Genomic DNA, 25,350 nt, shown 5'->3' with positions numbered 1-25,350 from the left:
TTTTCATTTAACGTTTCAAAGCGCTATCTGTGTTCCATGTTCTGTGTGAACTGTTTTTCACTTTGCAGAAACAAAATGTATCTGGTAGAGGTAGTCCTCTGCTTTTGTGCTTTCACATTCCGCTTTTATTTCTTTGTCCCCCTGCCTCCTGGTGTTTTCAGATGTGTACCTAAATGATGAAAACCAGAGCAAGTCCCTTGACTTTGTTCTTTAGTCCAGAATGGCTGTGAGTCTGTATACTTTTGTTGAAGTACTTTTCAATGAGATAAAGGTACTCTGACAGAATTCATGTCACTTGCTTGTTCAGGGTGAAGGCACAGGGGAATTCCAGCCAGTATTTGCCATATTGCTCCAAGCAGAACTTGTGCCAGCAACAGTGAATGATTACAGAGAGAAACTTCTCCATTTGAGGAAACTAAGATGTGACATAGTGCAGCCTGCAATACCAAGTGGATCTTTGCAGGAGGTAAGGATTTATTGTCAAAAAGCAGTTGTCACATTCCTTTATTCCAAGAGAATGTTCTTATTCCATCACATGGATTGCAGAGTTTTTAATGAGAGTGCATCAAAAAATCAGTTAACCCCCAGATTAGGTTTTAGAAAACTTAATTGTTAGTAGGGATCACAGCTCCCATTGTCCTCAGGAGTACTGTCTTGAGTAGAATAACAGTGGTATCTAGATAAATGGCCCATAGTCAGATTAATTTGGGTTTGATGTCATGGAAAGGATGGCAAATGATTCCAGGGAGAAGCATTCCAGGCAAATGATTCCAGAGCTGTGGGCAAATTTAAAATCATGACCTTGCCATGTCCTCAGTGTGGTTGAACATTGGTAGGACTCCTGCTGGCCATTGGTGACCTCACTTCTGGGTCTTGCTTCAGCACGAAAATCTTTCATGCCTGTGACCTGTTGAATCTCCTCCGTTGCTGAGCTAAAGGGGGCCTCAGCTCCATGAGGAAGGATTGTAGGTCATCCCTTCTCCATGTACCTCAGCAAGGAGCCAGCCCAGAGGACATGCTTTTAGGCCTAGTGCAGTGAATACTTCTGTGGGCAAACTTTCTTCTTTCTGAGGTCCCTAATGCTGCTGTGGCAGCGCTGAAGTTGGAGAGAAAGACAGACAGTCCAAATCATCTGTGCTGAACTGTTTTTTCCATGTTTACATTATTTTGGTATAGTTATGAGATCTCAGTGCAGCTTACAGTAAATGGGTTTTGGATTTCCTCATGAAGCTATGAGACAAGGAATGATGATGTGTGTGACTTCCTTCATCACTTGTAGCACTCCAGAGAACTTCTTTGATCAAAGTTTCCTCTTTGAGAGGAAGAAAGGTTAGAGGAGCTTGGTTGGTCTCTAACTACTGTTGTTTGCATCTCAACAAGATGGTGTTGTATGTCATTCTAGGTGCCTCTTCGGTATTTACTGGGAATGCTTTATGTTAACTTCAGCCCTCTCTGGGATCCTGTAATTGAACTCATAACGTGAGTATATGCAGTTTGATGCTGCAGTTTGTGGTTGTCTCAGGGGACATTCCTCTCATTCCTCTGTGCACAAAAGCTGAGGTAAAAAATGTCCAATTTGGAGAGATTTGTGCATGAGAACGTGTGTGAAATCTTCTCAAATTAATTTGAACTCTCAAATCTCAACTCTTTAACTTAGTTCCTGATTTTTCTTACTTTCAAGGGAACAAATACAGTCAAATTGCATCAGAGCTTTTAGTCAGAGGTAGCAGGATTTAATTTGTGTTTTACAAATGGTTAAAGGAGCAAGAACTTTTTCTCAGTCTTTCCATCTGCCAACTTTTCTGTCCTTACTGAAAAAACCTCTAAATCCTACTAAAGAGTAGGGAAGTCTTACCATGGTGAAAAAATAAGTGACTTCTTTCAGCATGACTTCGTCTTCTTTTTTTTTTCCCCTCTGTTGTACGATTAAAAAGGATGGGATTTTCCTCTTCCAAGCAGTGAATTAATTAAAAAAAAATTAAATCAGCTCTTCAAAAGATATGTCCATGGTAATTCTGCCTTTGATTCTATATGATTTGCTGTACAGAAATCGGTAGAAAGCTTGAGAACATTTTTACTCAATTTGAGTCCATTTGAAGTCTTGGGATACAACCAGATTATTTTAATAGCAGTTGACATTTGGGATCTGTGAGAAAAGGCAAGGAAGTGCTACAGCTGTATTGTGCAGATGTCCTGCCTCTGGACAGCCACATGAAAGCAGTGATCAAAGCCTTTGATTGTGTTAGTTGTTAACTAGCTGAGTGACGCTTGCCTTTTCTTATCTTCCTTTTAATTTCATGCTGTATTATGCTTTGTTAGTTCTCATGCAAAGGAAATGGAGAATAAACAGTTCTGGAAGGTCCTGCATGAACATTTGGAGAGGGCTGCTACCTATGCTGGTAAGTCACCTCTCCTGAGCATGGTTATCATAGTAACTCAGCTAATAGTAAATTATGTGACTGTTTTTCATGTGCCCCAAATCTGTGTGTGATGGGGGAATTCAGAACCAGTACTACTGTCATGTCCAGGGCAGGCATGGAGAGGCTTGGAAGGAAGCTGTGTCTCCTGTCCTAAACACCGGATGGAAAAGGCCAGCTGCATTACAGGAGGGAGTTGCAGGTTGTGGGAACCATGCAGCAGTTTCATCTTCGCTTAAGGCTGGCACTGCTCAGACTGGTCAGGAACAGTGACAAAACCTGTATAATGGTGCAGACCATCTTCCTACTCCATGGATTCAGTGGAATTTCTGCAGACAGTCCTTGTTGTGTGTGCTCTTGGGGTTTACCTATGGGCATATGGAACCTAATATTTCAAGACAGAGTCAGGAGTGTGCAGCCATTTGGGAACTTCCCTGTTATTCAAGGGAACTGAGCCCAATTGACATGTGCCAGGGTTGCAAGGCATCCTAGAACGCTTTCTAAGCAATGTGTGTCTTTCAGGTCAGTGTTAAATACAGCTGTGTCTAAACAGGTGCATGTCACCAAATGTCTTACTTTTGTAATGGGGGATGGATTCCTTGCTACTGGTAATTATGAAGTAACCTGAAAAGATTTTCTTATCTCTTCTGTAGAAATGGAGCTACAAAATGAACTAGATGAACAGGAGGAGAGCATTGCTGAAACAGAAAGTGAGAAGATGCCAGAAGGACAGGTGGGGACTGTCTTTCTGGAGCAGCTGAGGAGTAGAACAGATTGCAGTGAACGGCTGGACCACACAAATTACCGTTTCCTACTGTGGAAAGCACTGGATAAGTTTCCAGACAGAGTGGAGCCTCGGTCAAGGGAACTTTCCCCACTTCTTTTGAGATTCATTCGGTAAGTAAGATTTACTTTTCAGTTGAGAGGACACAGCTTTCAATGTGTTGCTGAGCTTTAAGATTGGCTATCCCATTAGAGACTTTATTTCTTGAATGCATTGGCTAATGACATGTCTGTTTCCAGTTAAGAGAACCTTTTAATTGGAATGTGGATTGTATTAGAAACTAAGCAGGCTGAAATGAAATTTACAGTAGGTCTCTGCTGCTCAGTCTCTTGTTCATTGACTTGCCATTGTCACAGCCTCATTACTCAGTTACGGAGTGATTTTGGTGGAAATAAAGTTCCTCTTTTCCTTAATGAAAATATGTTTTCATTTGGAATCACAGAATACCAAAGTGTTTTCCCCCAAGGTGGGAAAAATACTGATTTTGGCAGAGGCTGATTTAAATTCCTGCCCCTGGGGGGAGAGCAGTGGTGTGCTGATGTATGTGTGCACATATCAGACAGTATGATGGACATGGGGTAGATGTTATAATAAGAATGGTGAGGTTTTTAGTTGTTGTTTTTGCCCTGGAACCTTGAAAAATTCTTAATTTTCTTAATTCCTTCCTTCTTTTTTTAAACACAGAAATGAGTACTACCCAGCAGATTCCTTAGTGGCTCCATCTCAGGATCTCAGAAGGAAAACTAGTGGTACCATAGCAGCAAAACAAATGCCTGCTGAAGAGGTGAATGATGTTGCTATGGAGGAAGAGGAGGAGGAGGAGGAAGAAAAGGAAGAAGGGGAACCAATTAGTGTAGGACTACCAAAAAAGAAAACAAGAAGAGCTGCTGCTAAGTAAGTATTTTTAGTTTTCCCTTTTGCTTGTGCTTTCTTGGAAAGGCAGATTCAGCAGCTCACTTTGATATATAAGCTGTGTTCTGTATATATTATTTTTTCTTCTTTTGCTTGAGCTTCATCATTTCTCAGTGGATTACAAGTCAGAAATTCTGCCTGCACAGTACTAAAAATCCAAATACACTGCCCAAGTTTTATCAACATCTCATTACCTGCTGACCAGTCTGTGGTGTGTTTACTTGAAGCAAAAAATGTGTAGTATTGTGGAGCCATTCTGAAGTTTTCAGAGACTCTTGTACCTGAATTCCCTGGCTTCTCTGTGTTTGTCTGTTAGTCTTTGAAAACTGTGGGCATTGCCAGACACTTCAAAAAATGAGACTATTTGTTTAGGTATTCTAATATTGGGATTCTGCCATTTCCTGCCCGTTTATAAATCTTATCTTCTTAAGGGACCAAGGTTTTTATTTAGTAGATTGAAGCTGCAGGTTGCTGTAATGTCATTGTTGCAGTACTGAATACATGGAGAAAGCGGCTCTTTGTATGAATTCTCCCCAGTGATGGCCTCTGTCAAATATCCCTTACAAATACATCACAAAGATTTCTATTCTGACACTTTTGCAAAGTATGGCCCTTGTAATGACAGAGAACTTCAAGGTGTCACCTTGTATGTTGGAACAAGACAAGTATTTGATATGTGACCTAAAGTGTCATTTCATCCCAGGTGTCCTACGGCTTTTTCATTTTTTTCCCAGATTCTGGCTTGTATGTGCAAATTATCAGCAATAAAATACAGTGACAGTCCAAGATATTTTGTATTTTTCCCAACCTCCATCTCAAAACATCCATGCAGTGAAGTGGAAACATTAGCTCCTGGTAGCCGTAACAAAGATATAAAAGATTTACCAGGGGCGTGTTAATGAGTTGTGGAGTGACCTCCCTTCCCTGAGTCAGGCCTGTGCCAGGGAGGACTCCCTCGTGGGGCTGCACCTGTGTCCCAGGAGGCCTGGCTCTGAGGCAGGGAGGACACGCACCTGCCCCGAGCTCCCTGTGGGGTTCTTGGAAGGCGTTGTACTCGTCCCTTGACTGTGCCCAGCCACGGAGGAGGATGGCCCAGCTCAAGAGTTCAGTGTAAATTGGCAGGGGGAACAGCTGAATGAGGACAGCATCTACCAGTTCCACAGCACACATGGTAGAGGAGATCTCTGCCTTCCTTATCCTGGTCTTCTGTGTCCCTTCCCGCGAAGAGCAGATGGGGCAGATGTGACACTACCACTTATACAGCCCTTCACACTGGTAGGAGCAACATGGGCACCATTTATGGACAAGTGAATAAACAGAGAGATAAATACAGAATTTTGGTGTTCCAGGCTGAGCTGGCAGAGAGAAGTAAGCAACATCCTGACTGTACTCCTTTCTCATGAAAAAAACTGAGCCTACTCAGGGATACTGAAGAAAAGGTCTTCTCTGTGCAGTGAAGTGACAGCTGGAAGGAGCTGTTTAGGAGATGGAACAGGACACCTCTTGCTGTGTCTGAAATAGTGCTGAAGACTTGGGATCTTCTTGTGTTGTTCTTTGTTTTCTTTCTTGCTAATGAATTTTAATTAAAGTTCCCTGTTTGTTTGTCTCCTGGACATTTTAAAAAATAATTGTTTTGTTTTACAGGCAACTAATAGCCCACTTACAAGTTTTCTCAAAATTCTCAAATCCTCGTGCATTGTATCTGGAGCCTAAGTTGAATGCCTTGTATACCCAGGTAAGGCTATTTGCTTACTTTTAGAATTGCTACTAATAAATAAACTCTTTCATATTTGAATGCAGTGTCTGATACTGCAGAAACCTGTCATTTTCTGAACTCGGCTGTGATAGCTGAGAAAGGAGCTGTCCTTGAGAGGACTTTCTAACAGACTTCACTTGAAATGAGCCCCTTTAGCAAAGACCTGCTTAAGATACCCGGCTTAGTTTGCCAGGAGTGGCACATGCAAACAGATCTGACAGCAGACAAGTAGTAGTCTTTGGCAAGGTGGAGGAGTGGCTGTAGAGGAAATCTGTTCCACTTCCTGCAGGATCTGGAAGAGGATTTAGAACCCAGAGCTTGGGGAAGATCCAAGGAGATTTGTCTTTGTCATGTAGTGTTTTGTGTACTAAGAGTATGGTCAGTATGTACAAGAGATCATCAGGCATCAAAAAAGAAAAAGGAATTTCTTCTTGAAGAATATTCAATTTGCTTGATTCTTTTTTGAGGGATTTCCCTGAAGGAATTGTCAAAAGTATGACTTTGAAGAGGGATTCTAAGTCTTTATCTTACAATCCTTAAAACGGTTTTGTTTCTTAATTTTTTTAATTTTATAGGGTTGTGTTAGTTCCCAGTTGGTGGATTTTTTCAGGTCATTGGAGTTTGCTCTCACTGTTCCCAGTTTGTGTTTTCTGAGGCTGTGGATGTTGAAAGCTCCATTCCTTAGTCCCTGAATTCGAGAATCTCTAGTAGACATCCCCTAATAGACACTCTGTTTCAGTCTATCTCAAAGTATTGCTTAGAAAAAGAGTTGATCCATGTGTTTGCTTCCCCATGTTCTTAGCAAAATATTGGACAGTCATGTAAAGGTCAAATCACTGTGGGAAGAACAGGCTGGCACAAGAAGAAAGATTACTTCGTCACTTACTGTTTGCATTTCTGTGTCTTAGTATGTGCATTGTCACAGCTGGTGTGTCCATCTAGCACAGGGACATCATGGCAAAGTGACCTTAGATGGCACTTGCCTGTGCTGTTTGGTAGGAGACGGAAGAACTGATAAAGATGCTGCTTGGAGAAATGATTTGTATTTCTTAAATTCTCTTCCCTGTCCTAATGAATCTTATGAGAATATGCTGAGTTGGAAGGGACCCATCAGGATCATCGAGTCCAATTCCTGGCCCTGCACAGGACACCCCAAGAATCAAGCCATGTGCCTGAGTGCATTATGCAAACACTTCTTTAACTCAAATAGTCTTGGTGCTGTGTGTTGTTTGGTGCCTAGGTCATGAAGAGTCATCTTCAAGAGAGGACAAATCTCAGTGAGACTTTGCATACCAAGTCTTCCAGGTAGTTAGTTTGTCACAGGAAAGAAATACAGCTATCTTGGAATGGCTGGGGTAGCCTGCTTTTTAATCCAGTCTTCTTAGATACACAGCTGGTAACTGGTTTTGATGATAAATGCAAACTGATAGTGGTCCAAAAAAAAACCGATGAAAAAACAAATATTATGACTATCCTATGTAGATAGGAAGGAAAAGTATATATGAACTATCAGCAGCCATGCCCACTTTTTATGAGTGGCAGTTGTGCATGTACGTCTTGGCTTTATCCTGGCAACACATACATTCTGTTTCCATTTGAATAAATTAGTCCAAATCGTGCTTGAGCTTGTAGCCTTTGGGTTGTTTCACTATTTTCAGTAAGCATTTCTGCCTCCTAGATAGGGACTCTCTTTCTTTCTTTTGTTATTTGCAGTTACTGTCTCATCAAGACCAGAATGTTCAGAGAATAGCTCTTGACTGTATAATGACATACAAGCATCCTCATCTACTACCATACAGGTAAAAGCTTTTATACTATTTTAGCATCGGTGAATGAGCCTGCTGTCATATCATAAGCTTGCTTCAGGGTCAGTTGTATTTGGGGTCCTGTATTTGTTGAAGACACATATGTAAAGTTTCATTTTAGCCAGCTGTATGTTTCGTAACTAAGGCAGGAAATAAGGTCTTGAGGTTGATCAGTGTCTCTTTTTTGTTTAGAGAAAAATAGCAACATTTCCATTCTGTCCCAGAATAGTGTCAGTAGTGTTAGTAGTTCCATCATTTTCAAAGATGTCTTTTGTACTGATGGTTTATAACCACCCGAAGAAAGTGACAGCACAAAACTGTAGTTTGTGGCAAAATAATCGATTTGGAGTATGCCCAGGACTTACTTGTCTACATAATTAGCTTGAACTTGCTGGTTCTTAAAAAAATTTTTTTAGGAGGGTGAGAAAATAGTACTTTAATATTTTGTATACAGCAAGGATAGATAGGTAGGTAATTAAATATAGATGCATCTGTGTGTCTGTCTGTCTATTTTTATAACCCTACCTGCCCTCAAATAATGTTTATTACTCTCAGGGAGAACCTGCAAAGGCTACTGGAGGACAAGAGCTTTAAAGAAGAGATAGTCCATTTCAGTATTTCTGAGGAGACCACAGTAGTAAAAGGAGAGCATCGACCAGATCTTATCCCTGTTCTTATGAGGTATGTTCTGAAGTGTGAGTTCAAAAGCTTCACGGCAGAGTACCATGAGCTGAGATGTAATGCTGCTTCTCATTTTAAACAATTGAGATAAACCCATGCTTAATGGTATAGTTTGATGACTTAGTTTGTGATATTCTGTATGGTTTCCTTATTAACACATTTATGTAATGTGTTATGCAAATGGTGTTTTCTTTAAAAACAGCAATTTGGTACATGTTGTTTCTACAACGGATTACAGAGAGCTGTGAGGATGTTTCAGTTCACTGAGTATTGCCAGCTATTTGCAGTGATGTGAATTGTCCTGCAGGTAACCAGTTTTATACCTGAAGTTTCCAGCAGGGCTTCCATTGTAGTAGCAGAAGCTGATCTTTCACTAAGCTGATCTTCTACTAAGTAGTTCAGTGGAGACCCTGAAGGGAGAACTTTCACTAGAGAATATTTTTAAATGGAGTTTCTCCTACAGAATAAGATGCTGGAAAACAGATGGCTTGTTGAAAGCTAATGCAACCTCTTTTTGGTTCTTGAAGAATTCTCTATGGCAGAATGAGAAACAAAACAGGGAGCAAAACACAGGGCAAGTCTTCAGCGAGCACTCGCATGTCAATTGTTCTGCGATTTCTGGCCGGCTCACTGCCAGAAGAGATACGGATGTTCTTGGATCTACTCTTTGAAGCTGTGAAGCAATTCAGTAATGGTAGGTAGGCCATAGAAACTGGGGGTGTGGAATTTCCTGACCTGTAGAGATGTGGGAGGATAAATATGCTTAGTACTGTTACGTGCTTCAGTTTGTCTCTTAACCATACCTTGAAAGGATGAAAGTAAACCCTTGGTAAGGACTAGGCTTCCACTGAGTTTCTCCTTACAAAGCACGATTGCTGTGTTTTATGTGTCCAAGGTCAGAAGAACTGAACAACTTGCCAGAGCTGTGCAGGTAAGTTGTTGCAGGCCAGGAATGAGCAGTGGCTGGCATCATAGGCTAGCCTGAGTATCATGGCAGTAAACAGAGCTTGTAAAGTGCTCTGATTCTGTAGCAGTGGGAGACATCTGAGTGTCACAGAGATGGAGAGACAGAGCTGTTCTTATTTAAAAAGCTGACTGTGAGGATCTGTAATTTAGGGCAAAATTACACTATTTTTCATGTGTCTTCATGGTGCCTCCCTAGATAATTTGCTGTCCCTTTGCCTATCATAGGGCCTTGCCAGACTGCAGTCCTTCAAAGTATGTCAGACCTGGATTTAGCTAAAGTCCTGCCTCTTGGGCGTCAGCATAGCCTCTTCAATGGTCTTGAAGTTGTGTTGAAAAACATGGGACATTTGATCCAGCAGTATCTGCCTGAAATTCTACAGATTCTGCTCTGCATGACTGCTGTGATATCCTGCATCCTCCAGCAAAGAGAGAAGGTACAGTATATGCAAACAATATACAGACAAGTAAATGAAATTTCTTGTCTCCTCCTCCTCTTAGCTCACACATATAAACAGAGCTTTACTGATTCAGGTAAAAATAAGTGGAATGCCATTGTGGAGTGAAGCTCAGCAATTAGATGTCTGTCAAAATAGAGGCCAGTGATGCTTGTCTGAAAGTGCTACAGGGCTTAAGCAGTGCAGGTAAAGTTAATGTGTTTAGAAAACTGATTTGGACTGTGTTTTTAAGTTACTGAAGAGAGAGTTGGAGGTGATATCTTTGCATTTCCTGACTGTTTTGTGGAGACGTGGGCATGAGAGAGAGAGAGATAAATGTTCTGTTGTAAAGATGTAACAAGATTTTATGGCTGGAAGTTAAAATTTGCCTTAAAGTGGAGTTTCTTGGCTGCAAGGATAAAACATTTGAGCAGGGGAAGGAGAGGTTTAAAGTTCCTTGCCTGAAGACATTAGAGCAAAACTTGTCCATGAGGTGTTTTGTTGCAGTGCTAGACCTTGGGGAGCTCAGCATTGTGGATGATCACAGGGATTGTCTACCCTGAGTGTCTCCTGTCATGGGACACAGGAAGAACATGGATACCAACTGTGCTTTCAGCACACTAGAAGCATCTTCAGCTCTGTATCAGGAGTAGTCATACTAATCCAGTGTCACAATTTGGGTCTTAGCCAGAGCACTGCAAATGTTTTTTCCCTTGCTGAGCAATGGCTGTTCATGCAGAAGGAGCCAGGTGAGGAAAACATCCTGTTAAAGATTGGTTGCACCTGAAGGTGGGCCATGGTTGCTTATTGTGGCCCTGTATGCAGGGGAGCAGTGCAGAGATCCCTGAGCTCTAGTCCAGCTACTTGGGGTCTCTTGCCAGCTGCTCAGAAACTGTAACACTGAGCCAGGCTTTTCTATCTTCCTGGTGCAGAGCCTGTTCATATATTAGGTGGGAAACAAGCAAACTGCACAGTCATCATTATCATCACTGTTGTTGTGGTGTTGAAAGGAATTATGAGATGATGGACTGAACAAGTGGGAATGAGTGTTTTGTCACCCATGGGCATGTTCTTGCCAAGACCCAGCTGTGAGCATTTGAGGTTAGAACTTGCTTTGAAAAAATCCATCAAACAAAGCAACTGAACAGAACCTTATAACTGTCCTAATTTATGAAGAGGATTAGCAAATTTGAGGACATCAGCATACCACAGTCTGATTTAAGCATGCCTACGTGTTTTCAGTGAGGACAGGAGACAGGAGTTCTAAAAGCTGCTTCATTAACTGCTAGGAAAGCCACATTTTGCCAGAGTTGCTACAGTAATCCTGTCATGATTGTGTAATGTCAGGAGCGACAGTCTGTTGTTTGCCTGAACTTAATTTAACACTTCATTAGCCCAGGGGCTGTTAAGAGCTCAAGGAAGAGTGTGAGAAATCTGTTTATCTTGAGTAATAATTAGAAGACATTCTTGGAGTTTGAGAGTAATTTATTGCAGACTGATAACTGCCTGGAGAGTTAAACATCAACTCTGACCACTTTAAGACAAGTTATTAATTTACCATTTCCTACTGATTGTGTTCAGTATTGAGTTTCTTTATCTTCTCAAAGGCTTGATCTCAGAGAACTCTTATGATGATTGAACAGTGGGAAACTCAAAATTACTTCACTTGGAAGCCACCATTAGCAATAGTATCCTGGTTTGTGCTTGCTTTGGGCTTTCAAACAGTTCATTTGCCACCTGGAAGCTGATTGCACTCCATTAGTACACATGCAGCATAGCTTGGGAGGTCCTGTTGCAAGAGCTTGGTCGGTTCCTTTTCCACCGTCTCCACTTTGTCTTTTTTACCTGTGATTTTGGATTCTGCGTGGTGGATCATGATATAAACTGGAGACCCAAAACAGCTTCAGTATCTGACAGTGGCTTTTATTTGCTCTGATGTGGCTTTATTATTTCTGAGGCTGAAGTTCATTACCTCTGCACTGTGGAGCTATTTCATGTGCTTGTGCTGTGAGCTGTATTGCACAGTATGGAAATAATTCAGGTTACTCAGGTCAAGACTCCTCTGAGGGAGACGAGTCAGAATGCAGAAGTGTATGAATTTCCTTACTGGAATGTTTTTCTCAAGAAAGGCTATGGAACATAACCTCTAACTGGGTACAGGAAGCACCTTCCTGTAACCAAACGCTCTAGTCCCCACCTCACTCTGCTGGAAGACATGATTCACATTCTTCTCTTCTCTGTTCCTCCCCCCTTCTCTTCATCTGTTGATTTCTTTTCTTCCCAGAAGATCTCAGTGTGCAAAGTACAACTTCACTTTGGAGAGCTGATTTGGGTCCTTTCAAGTGTAAAACAGAATTTTTTAAGTGTCAAGGCTGGAAATGTAATTTATTGTGGTGTAGCTTTCTGCATTGTATCCAAAAGGGGCAGATGCTACTGTCTTAAGCCTGTCAGCATGGATTTTTTATGAACTGAAGGAGTCCTGTGTAACTCACTCAATGCAGGAACAGTGGGCGCCTTTTAGAAAAATTTAGGTCAACTCTGAGATGTAGATTGCTACTGTGAACAAGTTACAAGAGAAAACAGAAGTTTCTGCAAAGGATATATCCATGGTAAATGAAATGCTGCATTTAATTTCAGGGCAAGTAGTTAGTAGTTGTTCTGCAAAGGTCTTACTGGGTTGGGGGTTTTGTTTGTTTTTTTTACAGGTCCAACCTAGGTTGATTAATCCACTGAAGAATTTGAGACGTCTTGGTCTCAAGCTTGTGGCAGAGTTTTTTTCTGATTATGAGACCTACAGCTTTAGTGTGGAAGAGATTGATGCAGTTTTCCATGCTGTGGTATGGCCTCAGGTAAATATTTCTTGTTTTTCCAAATAACTTATGTGAAACATGCACCATGCAGAAAACTCCAACTGCACTGGAGTCTGTCATGTCAGCTATGTCCACCGCTAGGTTGGATGTGGCCTTGGACAGATTGTGGCATCCCAGTGTGTCTGTGGAAGACCAGTTTCTTGGCTCATGTCTGATTAGTCCTGAAATAATCAAGTCACAGATTAAAGTACAAATTAATTCATCTGAATAAAATGGATGTCATTTCTGTGTTCTTTAACCACAGAAGCAGACTTCTTCCCTAGATGCTTCAGGGAAGCTAAGTAATACAAGTCATTTCTGGGTGCTGCTTTTCGGTGTGACAGTTGTTGGGCCTGTGGTAGAGGACAGCAGAAGCAAATGCTGCTGCAGGAAAGCAAGGACCAGCAGGGTCTGTCAGTGGGCTGTGTGGTCTTGTGCCTGCCTGCCAAGAGTTCCATGTGAGCACAGTGACAAAGCACAGGCTTGTGGCTTTTATCAGAGAAATTCAGATCATCTCTGAGCTTGGAAAATGCACTGCTGTGAGATGGAGAGAGAACACAGTATTTAAAATTAAATTGTGCTGTCTTTGTGCAGTGGCTCTGGGGTTGGCAGGGAGTGCCTGTACCAGCTGCTGGGTTTTCTCTGCTCTAAAAGCAGTTATCTCCATGCAAAGGTTAACTGAGTAAGAGGGGCTGACTCCAAGAGTGCTCTTCTACAGAGGGTTTTGAGGTATCCAAGTGTTCAGCTTCCTTGTGGCAGAAAAGCCTGTTAAAGAGCACTGGTATGGTCTGTGAAACCACAGAGCTGCTTCTCTAGACATTGTGTTTGTTTACTCCTACACTGTTTCTCTGCTCTACCAGTAACAATATGTGATGTGTAGTAGGTGTATGTGGACAAACAGTAAATAAAATAGTAGCAGGCAGTGCATATAGCTCTGTATTGCTCTGGGTTGAGGAACAGGGAGGTGTATGCTCCTGGTTTGTCCATGGAGTCTTCTTACAGCCAGGGTGCTACGTGGGAAAAGCAGTGAACATTTATTGCAGTTCCAGAGCAGTTCAGGCTTTAAGTCAACAAAGCACTTTAAAGCTTTCAGGGAGCACTGTATTTGCAAATGCTGAGTAACTCTGAGCAAGATGTACTGTTGTTGCTAAATAGTTAGAAGGCCTCTTGTCCTTACTTACGTCTAGAAGACGGCTGGTTTTGAAGCTTGGATGGTAGTACGATCCAGAAGCTCCCTCTAGAGCCTTTTTTGGTGAACTCCATGAAGATTTTGGCAAAAGAATCATTTTGCTTTGCGTGTTTTCCTTTCTTAAAACTATAGAACTGAGGTGTGTAAAAACTCGTGGAGAGGACAAATTGTTTTAAGCCTATTGAACCTGGAATTGGACTTTGCTGTTCTACATAGCCCAGGATTTTGCTGCAGAGGCTCAATACTGCTAGCCTGCACAGCAGCATTCCTGCAGGATTGGATTAATGGTTTACTCTTCATTGTACATCATTCAGGAAATCTCTGTTTTATGCAGGGCAATAGTATTACCAACCTTTGGGACAGGAGAAGATGATTTCTAAGATGTTGGCTATGATGGTCAGACCTACCTTCTTTTCTGTTATGCTCAGGTCTTGAGCAAACTGAGCTAGTCCAAACCCCACATGCACCATCCTGGCTGCCACCCCTGGATGCACTGGAGTCTGCTCTGCCTGTGTGTTCACTAATGGTGCCTTGCCAACAGTCCAACAGTGGTCAGGGTGGAAACCCAGCTCTGTGACTTGGTTGGAGCCTGTTGGGTTTCGGAATGGCAGAGAGGAGGGTGCACTGGGTCACTTTAGCCTGTGTCCAGTCATGAAAGAGCAGCAGCTATTGTGTGTGGCTTAGGCTGGGCACCTCTTAGGTGGGGTTGTTTTGGATACAGAACCCTGTTAGGAGATCCCATTCATGGGATGCAATACAGTGTTCCAGCCTCCCCAGTGAGGCCATGGAGATACAGACCAGGTGCTGCAGTCAGGGCATAGGAAATGTGGGAGGAGTGAGTTCTGGGTGCTGTGCTTTGAGATTTCAGAGGTGTGTCCAGGACAGGTTGCTAAGTCTCTGGCAAATGTGAGGCTTCATGGGAATCTAGTTTCAAGGGAGGGCAAAAATGGTAGCTGGAATACTGTATAAATAGGAGTGAGATGATCTGAGTCATTTGACAAATATTGAGGAAGTTGGGAAAACAAGGTTGAAATTACTTCATAAAAAAGATTAACTATAGAATGTGAGGTCTTTGTTAGAGATGAGGGTTTTAAGTTGCTTTACTTACTTGTGTTGCATTGCTATCTGATTTTTCCCTCCTTTAGGTCTGCAGATTGGCTTCAGAGAGTCAGTATTCTCCAACTTTCCTGCTCAAACTCATTCACACCTGGAGTAAGAACCCCAGGTAAGTGTTCTGGCAAACAAGCCTAAGTACTTCTGAATGCATTAAATACAAGGAAAAAAGACCACACTAACAGGCTGTGAATAATTGTGTCAAAAACCATATTTTCTTTTTCCATTAGACTGTTATTCTTTTGATAGCAGTCAAAGCAGCTGGGAAGTTTTCCAGTTTATGCAAGTACTCACTTTTTAATAGGCTGTTTTTCCCATATATTAACAACTAAGCACATATGCAGCCCAAACCCAACTCGCAGATGAGGAGGAGGCGTGACTTCTTAGGATATGTCCATCTTGACCAATGACTTCTTAGTCTTGCAAGGTGGGAAGTCAGTTTTACAATATATAATACCATTCATGGTTTTGTGAGTCTCTATTTCTTTCTATTTTATGAAAGAGTATGGGCAAATTCAGCATAGAATCTGTGACTGAGAGTCTGTTACTGAAAGTTGTAAAAGAGCTTTTTTTGATTCAGACACTCTGAGAAGTTCTAGTTCAACTGTCTTGAGAGATTTTTGCCTCTTCCAAAGACTCACTGCTTTTCCTTTGCTAAGGTACCTGGTGTTTCATGTAAGACACCTCATTTGTAGGCATGAAGACCTTATGTACAAACTTCTGTTAAAAATGGTATTGGATCACTAGGTTAGGAGCAGACTAAGAGTAGACTCGGGCTGTGGAGAAAGGATTAGGTTTAGATGATGCTATCTTGAAGCAAGAAAAGGGACTTGATAATCTCTCAACTTCCATTCACTGCATTTTTCATTACACTTGTTCTGGGGTTTTTTTCACTTTTTTATTGGTTGAAGTGGAAGACAGTCATTTTTTTTGTGTGACTTCTTGCACAAAAGAATTATAAGATGAAAATTTTGAACCTGATTTTCAGTGAACCTTTTTATAATCTTTCTCTCAGATATTTCCCTTTGCTGGCCAAGCAGCAGCCAGATCACCCAGAGAGTGATATACTGTCAAATGTATTTGCTGTGCTGTCAGCCAAGAATCTGTCTGAGGCCACATCCAGTCTTGTGATGGACATCGCTGATAGCCTTCTCAACAGCCCAGATTTTGAACCCACGGAGCAGGTTTCCAGTTTGAGTGTGACTGGCTGTGTTGTTATGGTCACTGGAGATGTGACAGAAGGTATGCCTGCCTGAGAGGTCTGAGAGACCTGGTGGGTGCTTTGGATGGAGGTGTTAGATTATGGTGAGGTTGTCTACGCTGGCTGAGAATACTGGGGAAGAGGATCTCCCAGCAGAGATGGAAACATCAATGTATAAATTTGTCTTGTTGTGCTCAAGAACGGTAAAGTCCTACTTGTTTCATGATTGATGAGATCTGCATTTGAGTGTCAGGGTTCTGAGCATGGAGACATTCCTTATGAAGAGGGAAATGTTGACCTGTTCTGTCTGTGAAGCTTTGACTGATACAAGTTCAAGAACTGCATTGCTGACTTGGCTCTGTGCCTAACACCACATTTTATATAAAGGCCTCCTTCCTGTATGCACATGATCACTTTGATGTTTAGTCTGTGCTCTCTGACAAGAAAGACCTGGCATCTTTGAGAGTTAGGCAGGAACAGTAGTGTGCTGTGTTTGATGCTGTGGAGACATCATTCACTGCAACACTCAAAGCTAGTGGAAAGGAGCATGTGCCCCTGTTATGGCAGCTTTGATTTTACACAAGAGGTCAGTGGTAGAATAAAGAAAACCACATCTACAAATGCTCCAGTCATTTTAGGAGCTGTTACTACTATTGAGGAGTGTCCTTGGTACCTTCTGATAAGCCTACACTTCAGAGGGCTGTTACTGAAATCTGTGAGGAGAGTGGTGTGTGCTTTCTTTGATCCCATCTCAGACACATTAGACTTGGTCTCAGCAAGTGCTGGTGCTTGTTCCCAGCCACCAGCTGCCCTGCACATTCATAGCTCCCATTTATTTATTCTTCCACTGATGAAGCCTCCTTTGTCCTAATTTCCCCTTTGTGTAGGGTTGGATCTCCCTTCTGTTTCTTGCAGCAGTGTTTCTTGGGTGTTGCTAACTGTTGTATCCCTCACAGAGCCCCTCAGTCTAGGTTGCCGGTTGGTCCTGCCTCATGTTCCTGCCATACTTCAGTACTTCAGCAAAACAATGTTAAGTGTGGAAAAGGTGAAAAAGAAGAAGTATAGAGCTCAAGTCAGCAAAGAGCTGAGTATACTTTCCAAGTAAGTGATTCTTAGAGCTCTGTCTTGGGGTGAACAAGACTCAAAACCATTAAAAAATTGGAAGGAGGCAGGAAGAAAGAGGCTTATTGTAATAGGTTCCAAATTAAAAAATGCTGTGTCTCAAACTATTTAAATTTACAACAGTTGTAAATACCTGGATCTATCATTGACCTTGCAAGTTGCTGGTGACAACTGATAAGTTTTCACAAGTTGATTGGAGCAGATTTTGTTGCTGGTACTCAAACCTAATGTCTCTTGAGGGTAGAAAAAGGTGCAGAAATGCCTGCAGTCATGTGGAACTGAATGCTTGGGCTGGTACTGTGAATTTGGTAGGTACACTCCATTAACTTGGATAGGCTGACAAAGCCCTGTGAAATGAACTAGTGCTGACAGAGTTTTTCTTTGCTCTATACTGGTGATTGAAATTATATAAAAGAGTACATTCCCTTGTCCAATTGTACAGGATCAGCAAATTTATACAAGAGAAGAGTCAGAATTCAGTGCTTGTGAGCCTTCTCCTCCCTTTCCTTTATCAGAGTAACATGGAGCAGGTAGGTAAAAATTATTTCCTCCCCCTATTAAACATATGTTTTTCTTTTAATAAAGTATATTTGTTTCTTTAAGATACAGTTAAAAGTTTTACTGATGACATGCCATTTCTCATTATTAGCCTGATGTCAAGTTTTCATGTGTTCGTAGTCTGCTCAGAGTACCATGCCACTGCATGTTGATGTTCACTACTCACCCACAGATGCCAGTGCCCAGACTGATTCTGTTCCCCCTTTTCATGGGAAAGGTCTACAGAAGTTATAATGCAGTCTTTACCTTCTCCATCACTGTAGTCAATCCACCAAATTGCTTGCAGAGTTTGAAATAATTACTCTTCTTCGCTGTGGATTTTATGCACCCCAAATCCAAGGCCACAGCATCTGGACAGCAATGTGAATATATATGGTTGAGTATGTAGTACACGTGGTATACTGGGCAGTGCTGCATTAGTCTGCTGCAGGATGAAAGGCAAAGGCAAACTGTGTACACTACTCTTTTGGGGTTTTAAATCTGTGAACCATTAAGGGACCACATGTGATACCTGTCGAGGGAGATCATACAAGAGCTTCTTTACTGTGTGGTGACTGGGCATGGAACAGATTGCCCAGAGAGTCTGTGGAGTCTCCCTCATTGGAGATACTCAAGAACTGTCTGGATGCAACCCTGTGCCATGTGCTCTGGGATAACCCTGCTTGAGCAGGGAGCTTGGACCAGATGACTCCCCATGGTCCTTTCCAACCTGACCCATTCTGTGATTCAGTGAAGTATATGGTGCTGTTAATGTTCATCTCACGTATTCAAGAAAGACTACTTTATAAAGCTCTATTAGTTCTCCTGACCTTTGAGTCGTGAGGAAAGACACATAAAAGAAGTCTTTATCGTGCTGACAGTCGTCTCTTAAGACTGTGTTGTTTCTAATTGAAAGGTTGCAAGTACTTCCGAGAGATTTGATGATTGCATTGTGTCCTTCTAATTCTTTGTTCTCGTTCAGTATCTCTGATCTGAATAAAGTACAGCAATGTTCACTTCATGTCTTGAAATATGTCCCAAGGAAATGAAATAGTCTTGTGAGGTTTCAGTATTTGTTATCTATCTCTTTCAGGGTACACAAATTGACATTCTGGAGACAGTGCAGAACTTGCTGAGGCATTGCTCAAACCCTACAAGCTTTCTCAAACCACTGGCAAAGCTTTTTTCTGTCATCCAGAACAAACTGTCTCGAAATAAGTTGTGCTTGGTATTTCAGGTATTGCATTTCTACATTTCTGTGCTTTTTTTTTTTTTAACTTGTTCTAAGAGATCAAGAACAAAGTAATAGCAGTATTTATCTTTGTACATGACTTTAAAAACCTTTTTAATCTACTTCTTGTGTTAAGTGAAAGTAACAGAATTCTATGTGATAGAAATTAATGAGCTGCACAAAGATTTGTAAAAGTTTTGGCTTACAGCCTGGTTGATGTGAACCTCACCAGGGATCTTTAGTGTAAGAGAAGCCAAATAAAGCACTTAAATTGTAACAAATCCTGTATGTTGGTAAAATAAGAATGGATTTCAGTATCCTGAAGATGATTTTTGTTTGTATTCTTCTCTCACAGTTTATAGTAAGCTGTTTTGTATTACTTTGAAGTGACTTACATAACTTCTTCTTAGCAGGAAAACACAGGAAACATTGAGTGTAGATGTTTAGAAACTTAGGAACTTAAAACAGATATCCTCCAACTTACAGAAGAAAGGTTCTTATGAAGGTTCTAACAGGAGAAAGACTAATGCTGTTGCTTTATTTTTTGTCTTAGGTGGTAAAATCTTGAGTTATCCACATTTTTAACAACTATAAGAGTTAACTGGGTTTTTTATGTTTCTTTTTAGACTTTATCTGACTTGGACAGTAAGTTGAAGTATATTACTGATGTTGTTAAGGTATGTACCGTTTCTTTGCTCCCTTTTTATCCCAGTAGTGTATGATCATGTTTCTGTCATTTTTCGTTACCCACTTGTTGCTCTGTCTTAGCTGAATGCCTTTGATCAGCGACATCTGGATGATATCGACTTCGATGTGCGTCTGGCAGCATTTCAGTCAATCACAGCCCACATCAAGGAAATGCAAGCAGTGGATACTGACTTCCTCATTGCTGTTATGCACAACTGCTTCTATACCATCCAGGTTGGCTGAATATTCCTTCTCTTGCTTTGTGCACCATGTGTCCGTGATGAATCTAACTTCCATCTTACTTCCACTGGCTGTTTTTTGGCACCATGTAACATTCAGAAAGTCTATTTAGGTATTCTTACAAACATCTTTTTGAAGTTTTGTCTGTTTACCTTTTCAACTGTGTGTCCCAAAACAAAAATACAGTGCAGCAAAAATTTCTGTCAGTGAGCCCTGGAACACTTGTGCTGTATAGAAGTCACATTACAGGACTGAAAGGCTGATTTTCTATTTGTTGCAACATGTTCTGGTTGTGTGGGCCTGCTGGTAAATCTAAAAGGATTTTTCCTGATGGGTAGGGTGAGCATTAATTTGGAAGTGGAACTTCTATAGGAAAGCTCTCAAGAGTTTCTGAGTCTCTACAGGCCTCTTTGTGTTTTATCCAGTGGTACTGTTCTGTCCAGGCTTTTGGGGATATAAAGGTGTCATAGCCAGGCTCATGGTGCCATTTCTTCATCCACTCAGCTTGGAGATATGGCTCTTAGTGACAACGCAAGCCTTTGCTTGACCAGTTTCATCCACCGACTGGCAGAAATCAGCCACACAGAAGATGAGTACAAGGAGCTAATCCAGCACACTCTCCTGGAGTCTGTGAGAAGGGGTCTGAAGAGTAAGACTGAGGTAATGTGTCTGATCACATATCTCCAGCTATCTTCAGGGTAATAAGACATTTTTTGGGTGAGTTCTCAAAGTCCCCTGCTGGGACAAGAAGTGCAGGTACCCACTGTAAACTTACTTGTCATTTGAAACCTTATAAAAATTTAAAAATTACAGAACGTAGCTATGTTTCTTTGCTGTTCAGCTTTTCTTAGCTGTAACTCATTCTTTGGAGGGGAGGCTTTAATTTATATGCAGGCCATAATAGGTGCATTTTTTGTTACCAAAAATTAGGACATGTTTGACTGAAACACTTGTAAATGATGGCACTGCTGTTCTGTGGAGTGTGTAGCAGCCTCTCCAAGGGGTACTTAAAATTTACTGCTTGCTATTTGTAGAGCATCCAGCAGGACTACACGTCGCTGCTTTCCTGCCTCATTCAGACATTCCCAGCAAATCCCGAATTCCAGGATTTGGTCCAGCTGACCAACCGCCATGATCCTGACATGGACTTCTTCGAGAACATGAAACACATGCAGGTAAAAGACAGCAGGCATTTCTTGGTGCCTCTCTCCCCCTGCCAAGTAAAGGCATCTTACTGTGAGGGTATGTTTTGCAAAGCACCTGTGTGATGTCTGCAGAGAAATTGAACCTGTGTCATTAGATACCGTTACAAAAAAGAGGGGTGTGGACATCATCAGGAGTGATTGAGAATCAAAGTCATGTTTCTATGTATAAATTTCTTGGTTTTATGATAGCCCACAGTCAGCAATATCCTGAAGATCCCTCTGACGTAGGCAGGGAATGGGTCTCTGTTTTTTCTGGCCTGTTGCCTGCTACTCTCAGTCTGGAGGCTCTGTAGCCCCTTCCCATTCACAAACCTTTGCAATATAAGTGTTACACAAAGCCTGGTCTCCTGGTTTTTCTTGCAGTGTTTCTTCTGCTTTCAGAGATGTAATCTGAGAGAGTCTTTGCTGTATCTGCAGTTATATGCAAAGTCTTAGGTTTTTAACCTGTAATTTGCTCTGGTCTTTGCATCTCATTGCAGCAGCTGCTGTTTGCAATTGCCTCCCTTGTCTAATACCTGAAGATAGCACAGTCTTAAGACTGGGAATTCACAATGCCATTGAGTAGGAATATCTGTTGAGGCAAAAGGCTAGTGAAAGCCCAGAGATTTAAGGAAAAAGGCATGGCTTGGAAACGACCATAATATGTTTATGCCATTATTTAAAACTGGGACATTTTCAGAACTGCTGGATGTAGGTGCTCTCTCGTGCTAGCTGTGACTCAAGCTTCACCTCATTCACTGTCTCCCATGTTTGATGCAGATCCACAGGAGGGCACGAGCTCTGAGGAAACTGGCAAAGCAACTCACTGAAGAAAAGCTTGTGCTGTCTTCTAAATCCCTCCAGAACTATATCATGCCTTATGCTACAACTGCCATTTTTAGTGAAAAAATGCTTAAGGTAGGCTCTTTTAACAGAATGCATCCACTTGAATATTTTCACCTTTCTTAGATACCATTTGCCTTAAAAACCTAACCACTTTAGAAGGCTGATATGTTTGTGGAGTGAGTGTTTCCTTTGCAGACAAAAGTGCTGTGCTGGTTTTGGTGACAGAAAGAGGGTTTGGAAAGTACAGATGTAGTCTGGACCCAATCCTGTATCTGCTAAACTTGTCCTGCTTCTCAAAGGTTGATCTCTTAACTGTGTGGGTTTAGGTTTTTTGTTTTGTTTTAGTTTTTTACTTGGGGTTTTATTTGTCTTCATTTTTTGTAATCAGCTTCTTATTTTTTCCCCTCTGCCTCCAAACTGCTGTCTTCCTGTTTAGTTGTGTGATTATTTACTCTTTGGCAGTAGACTCTGGGAATACAGGCTGTGCCTAGTAATAGAGGTGGGAATAAATACAGTTTTCTCTGGATTTAAAGGGAAACTGCAGGACTTGGCTGAAAACATCTGAGATTAATAGCAGCTTTGTAATTAAAATTTGAAGGGTGACATTCTGTTTGTCAATTTCCATACATTTTATTGAAAATATATGCAGTGAAATTACTTGCCGTTGGTGCTCGGCTCCTAACCAGCGTCAAACCGCAACAGTCAGTGTGGATAGACTTTCCACCTGTTGCTTTGAAAAGCAGGGTTTCAGACTTCTGTAGTTCCCTGCACACTATCAAGAGGACGTCAGACCTGCTTCTGTCAAGCCAAGTAAATGTCTAGTTTGCTTACTGTCAGAAATACTCCTCTGAAGCTGAAGCAGTTGGAGCTCAGGCACAGGACCAGTCCCTGCAGCAATGCAGACTGGGCCCCTCAGTAGAGTGAATGAGTCGCTCTTCAACCAGAGGGCAGTAAAATGAGTTGATTGAAACTTTGGTGAAGAAACAGACACATTTTATTTCACATCTAAATGGGTTTATAGTTGATCAGCATAGCCCAGCAATGTGCCATGTGTCCCTGGTTGCGTGCCTTGACTGGTTCTTAGTTCTTAACAAATGTGAGCCCATAGGTTTAAGTATGTGAGAAAAGTAAAATGTGTGCAGAAATATTTGGAGGAAGTGGGTCTGGAGATCTGCTTGATGGACTGTGATTTTTCTTTTTCTAACTTGGTGTTCAGGAGCAGATCTAAAAACACTGAATCCCAAGCATCCCCACTAGACAGACAATACTTCTGTCTCTTGTTGCTTTGAGTAAAGGATGCTTTAGGCACATGACCATTGTGAATGCTAACAGCAACTGAATTTCTCTCTTTTGAGCAGCATGAAAATATGGTAACAGCCTCAGTTGAAGTTGTTGGAGCTGTCTGCAGACATCTTTCATGGTCAGCATATTTGTACCACTTAAAGCATTTCATCCATGTCTTGCAAACAGGACAGATCGGTACGAAGCTGGGAGTCAGGTGGGTACTGTGAGCCATGCTGCTCTGGGTTTCTCCAAAGACTGCTAAGGCAAAATTCAGTATTTTTAGAAGCATCACATGGATTTTAGCCTCTTCCCTGAGATGAGAGATTGCTGACTTTGAGGTGGACTTAGGCAAGTGAAGGTGGGCATGGCTTTACTGCCTGCAACTGTGAAGTTTTAACAGGTCATTACTTTCTTACACCATGTCTCGCTGTGTACATGGCAGCAGTAGCAGCTTCTGCTTCTGTCAGGCTGTCCCTGCTCCTGGGACACCTCCATTGCTCCAGTACCACTCTCCATGAGGTTTCACAGTGAGCTGGGACACAGAATGCATGTAGCTGAGAAGTAACCAGTTTGTATTTTCTGGGGTTTTTCCAGATAAGCCTCCTTATAGTGCAATGTCACTAAATCTGATGTTTTCCAAAAAGTGCTTATAAGATTTTTCTGTTGTGTTTGTATATGCATCCTCTTCTTTTTGTACAGAGGGCTGATCTTTCGTGTTTTCCTTCTGCAGCTTGTTAGAGACAGTGCTGGAAGCCTTTCACTTTGACCATAAAACACTTGAAAAGCAGCTTGTGACCATTGACAACCAAGGTGAGCTTTTTTGTGTCTGCTTACAGAAACACTACCTCAAATTGCTCAAATGCAGCTAATCAAAGTTTTGTCATTTACTCTTGGCATCAGCTACTCCCATCTTTTTAGAATGTGCATACTGGAAGCTAGTGTTGACTTGTCTCCTCAGGAGCAGTGCAGACTTTCCTCCTGTGTGTTGACAAAGTCAGGAGAGGTATAGGGAATCATCTCCACATTACCACTCCATCCCAGGCGTCTGTCAGCCAAAACAGCCCAGAATCTGTGTGGTTCTCAAGGTCTGCACCCAGCCTGGTGGCTGCTGACACACCTGGGTTTTTTGTCTTTGGTGTTGGCTGCTCTCATGGTTGTCTGCAGCGTGAGAAGGGTGCTGCATATCCTCACTTTGCTTCCCTCGCCATTTCACAGGAAGAAGTTGTATCTTCAGCCTCTTCACCGTTGTGGTTACCTATGTTGGGACCTTTGGGTGAAGGAGGAGGATATCTCACAGTTGTGCTTGTCAGTACTTCCTGCCATGTGAAATCTCAATTTTAAGTGAATGGCAGTTCTCTACAGTTCAAGCACATTGACCTTTGCTAAGCTGACTACGCAGTTCAGACACAGAGGAACCAGCCTAGTCTTTGCTTTAAACCTGGCCCTGAGGAGTGGTTATCAGAAACCAGCAAGCCAAAGCTTCTTTACCCAGTAGAAGAAACTTGATGCTTATTGGTGATTTGCTGTCTCTGGTGATAGGTGGGAGCTTTGTCTAGAACCAAGCTGTCACAGAAGTCAAGGGCTCAAGTTTTGTGTTCTCCTGTATTTACCTGTACTTTTGGCAATTACTTGATAGAAGCTGCTGCCATGGACCTTGAGCCAGTGGTGGAGGCTGAAGAAGCCATGGAGCTGGAGCAGAGTGAAGGGGAAGAGGAGGAAGTTGAAGAAAAGAATGGGAAGAATCTCTCTGAGAAGCCAGCAGAACCTGAGCAAGCAGCTGAGCCATCTGAAAATGCTGAACAAGTGGCCAAACCTGTTTCATTCTTACCCCGAAATAAAGAGGAGCTGGAGTGTCTGATCAAACACATTCAAGAAACAGTTACAGTCAACATCTTGCCTAAATTGCACAGGTGCATTGTTGCAAAGGTGAGGAGTTGACATTTCAAAGGTCTTTTGTGGGTCTGTGCTGCTACTTTAAGGATTGGGATACTACTTCAGAGCCAGTGAAAATGCAACACATTAAAAAAATAATAGATGCAACTGGAGAGAGACCATATGAAAGCACAAAAAAGGTTTCATACCCTTTGCTGAGTCATGGAGATTACTGACAAG

At 41.8% G+C, this 25,350-nt stretch overlaps 1 protein-coding gene across 1 annotated transcript in view; it reads left to right on the top strand.

Moving 5' to 3' along the window:
- The window catches only part of UTP20 (UTP20 small subunit processome component), a 63,843-nt gene that overhangs the window by 20,735 nt on the left and 17,758 nt on the right, over window positions 1–25,350 (top strand). The window contains exons 18-41 of the mRNA XM_082281106.1: window positions 308–466; window positions 1,403–1,479; window positions 2,320–2,399; window positions 3,071–3,314; window positions 3,886–4,095; window positions 5,758–5,848; window positions 7,583–7,668; window positions 8,230–8,355; window positions 8,883–9,049; window positions 9,547–9,755; window positions 12,461–12,604; window positions 14,939–15,018; window positions 15,922–16,148; window positions 17,064–17,208; window positions 17,672–17,759; window positions 18,860–19,003; window positions 19,624–19,674; window positions 19,766–19,918; window positions 20,429–20,584; window positions 20,959–21,099; window positions 21,889–22,026; window positions 23,313–23,452; window positions 23,969–24,048; window positions 24,875–25,164. Coding sequence (XP_082137232.1) covers window positions 308–466; window positions 1,403–1,479; window positions 2,320–2,399; window positions 3,071–3,314; window positions 3,886–4,095; window positions 5,758–5,848; window positions 7,583–7,668; window positions 8,230–8,355; window positions 8,883–9,049; window positions 9,547–9,755; window positions 12,461–12,604; window positions 14,939–15,018; window positions 15,922–16,148; window positions 17,064–17,208; window positions 17,672–17,759; window positions 18,860–19,003; window positions 19,624–19,674; window positions 19,766–19,918; window positions 20,429–20,584; window positions 20,959–21,099; window positions 21,889–22,026; window positions 23,313–23,452; window positions 23,969–24,048; window positions 24,875–25,164 — 3,426 coding nt within the window. The remainder of the gene's footprint in view (window positions 1–307; window positions 467–1,402; window positions 1,480–2,319; window positions 2,400–3,070; window positions 3,315–3,885; window positions 4,096–5,757; window positions 5,849–7,582; window positions 7,669–8,229; window positions 8,356–8,882; window positions 9,050–9,546; window positions 9,756–12,460; window positions 12,605–14,938; window positions 15,019–15,921; window positions 16,149–17,063; window positions 17,209–17,671; window positions 17,760–18,859; window positions 19,004–19,623; window positions 19,675–19,765; window positions 19,919–20,428; window positions 20,585–20,958; window positions 21,100–21,888; window positions 22,027–23,312; window positions 23,453–23,968; window positions 24,049–24,874; window positions 25,165–25,350) is intronic.

This window comes from Coloeus monedula (assembly GCF_965178545.1).
Source record: "Coloeus monedula genome assembly, chromosome: 4".
Classification (NCBI taxonomy): Eukaryota; Metazoa; Chordata; class Aves; order Passeriformes; family Corvidae; genus Coloeus; species Coloeus monedula.
This window is presented reverse-complemented; position numbering and strand designations above follow the sequence as displayed.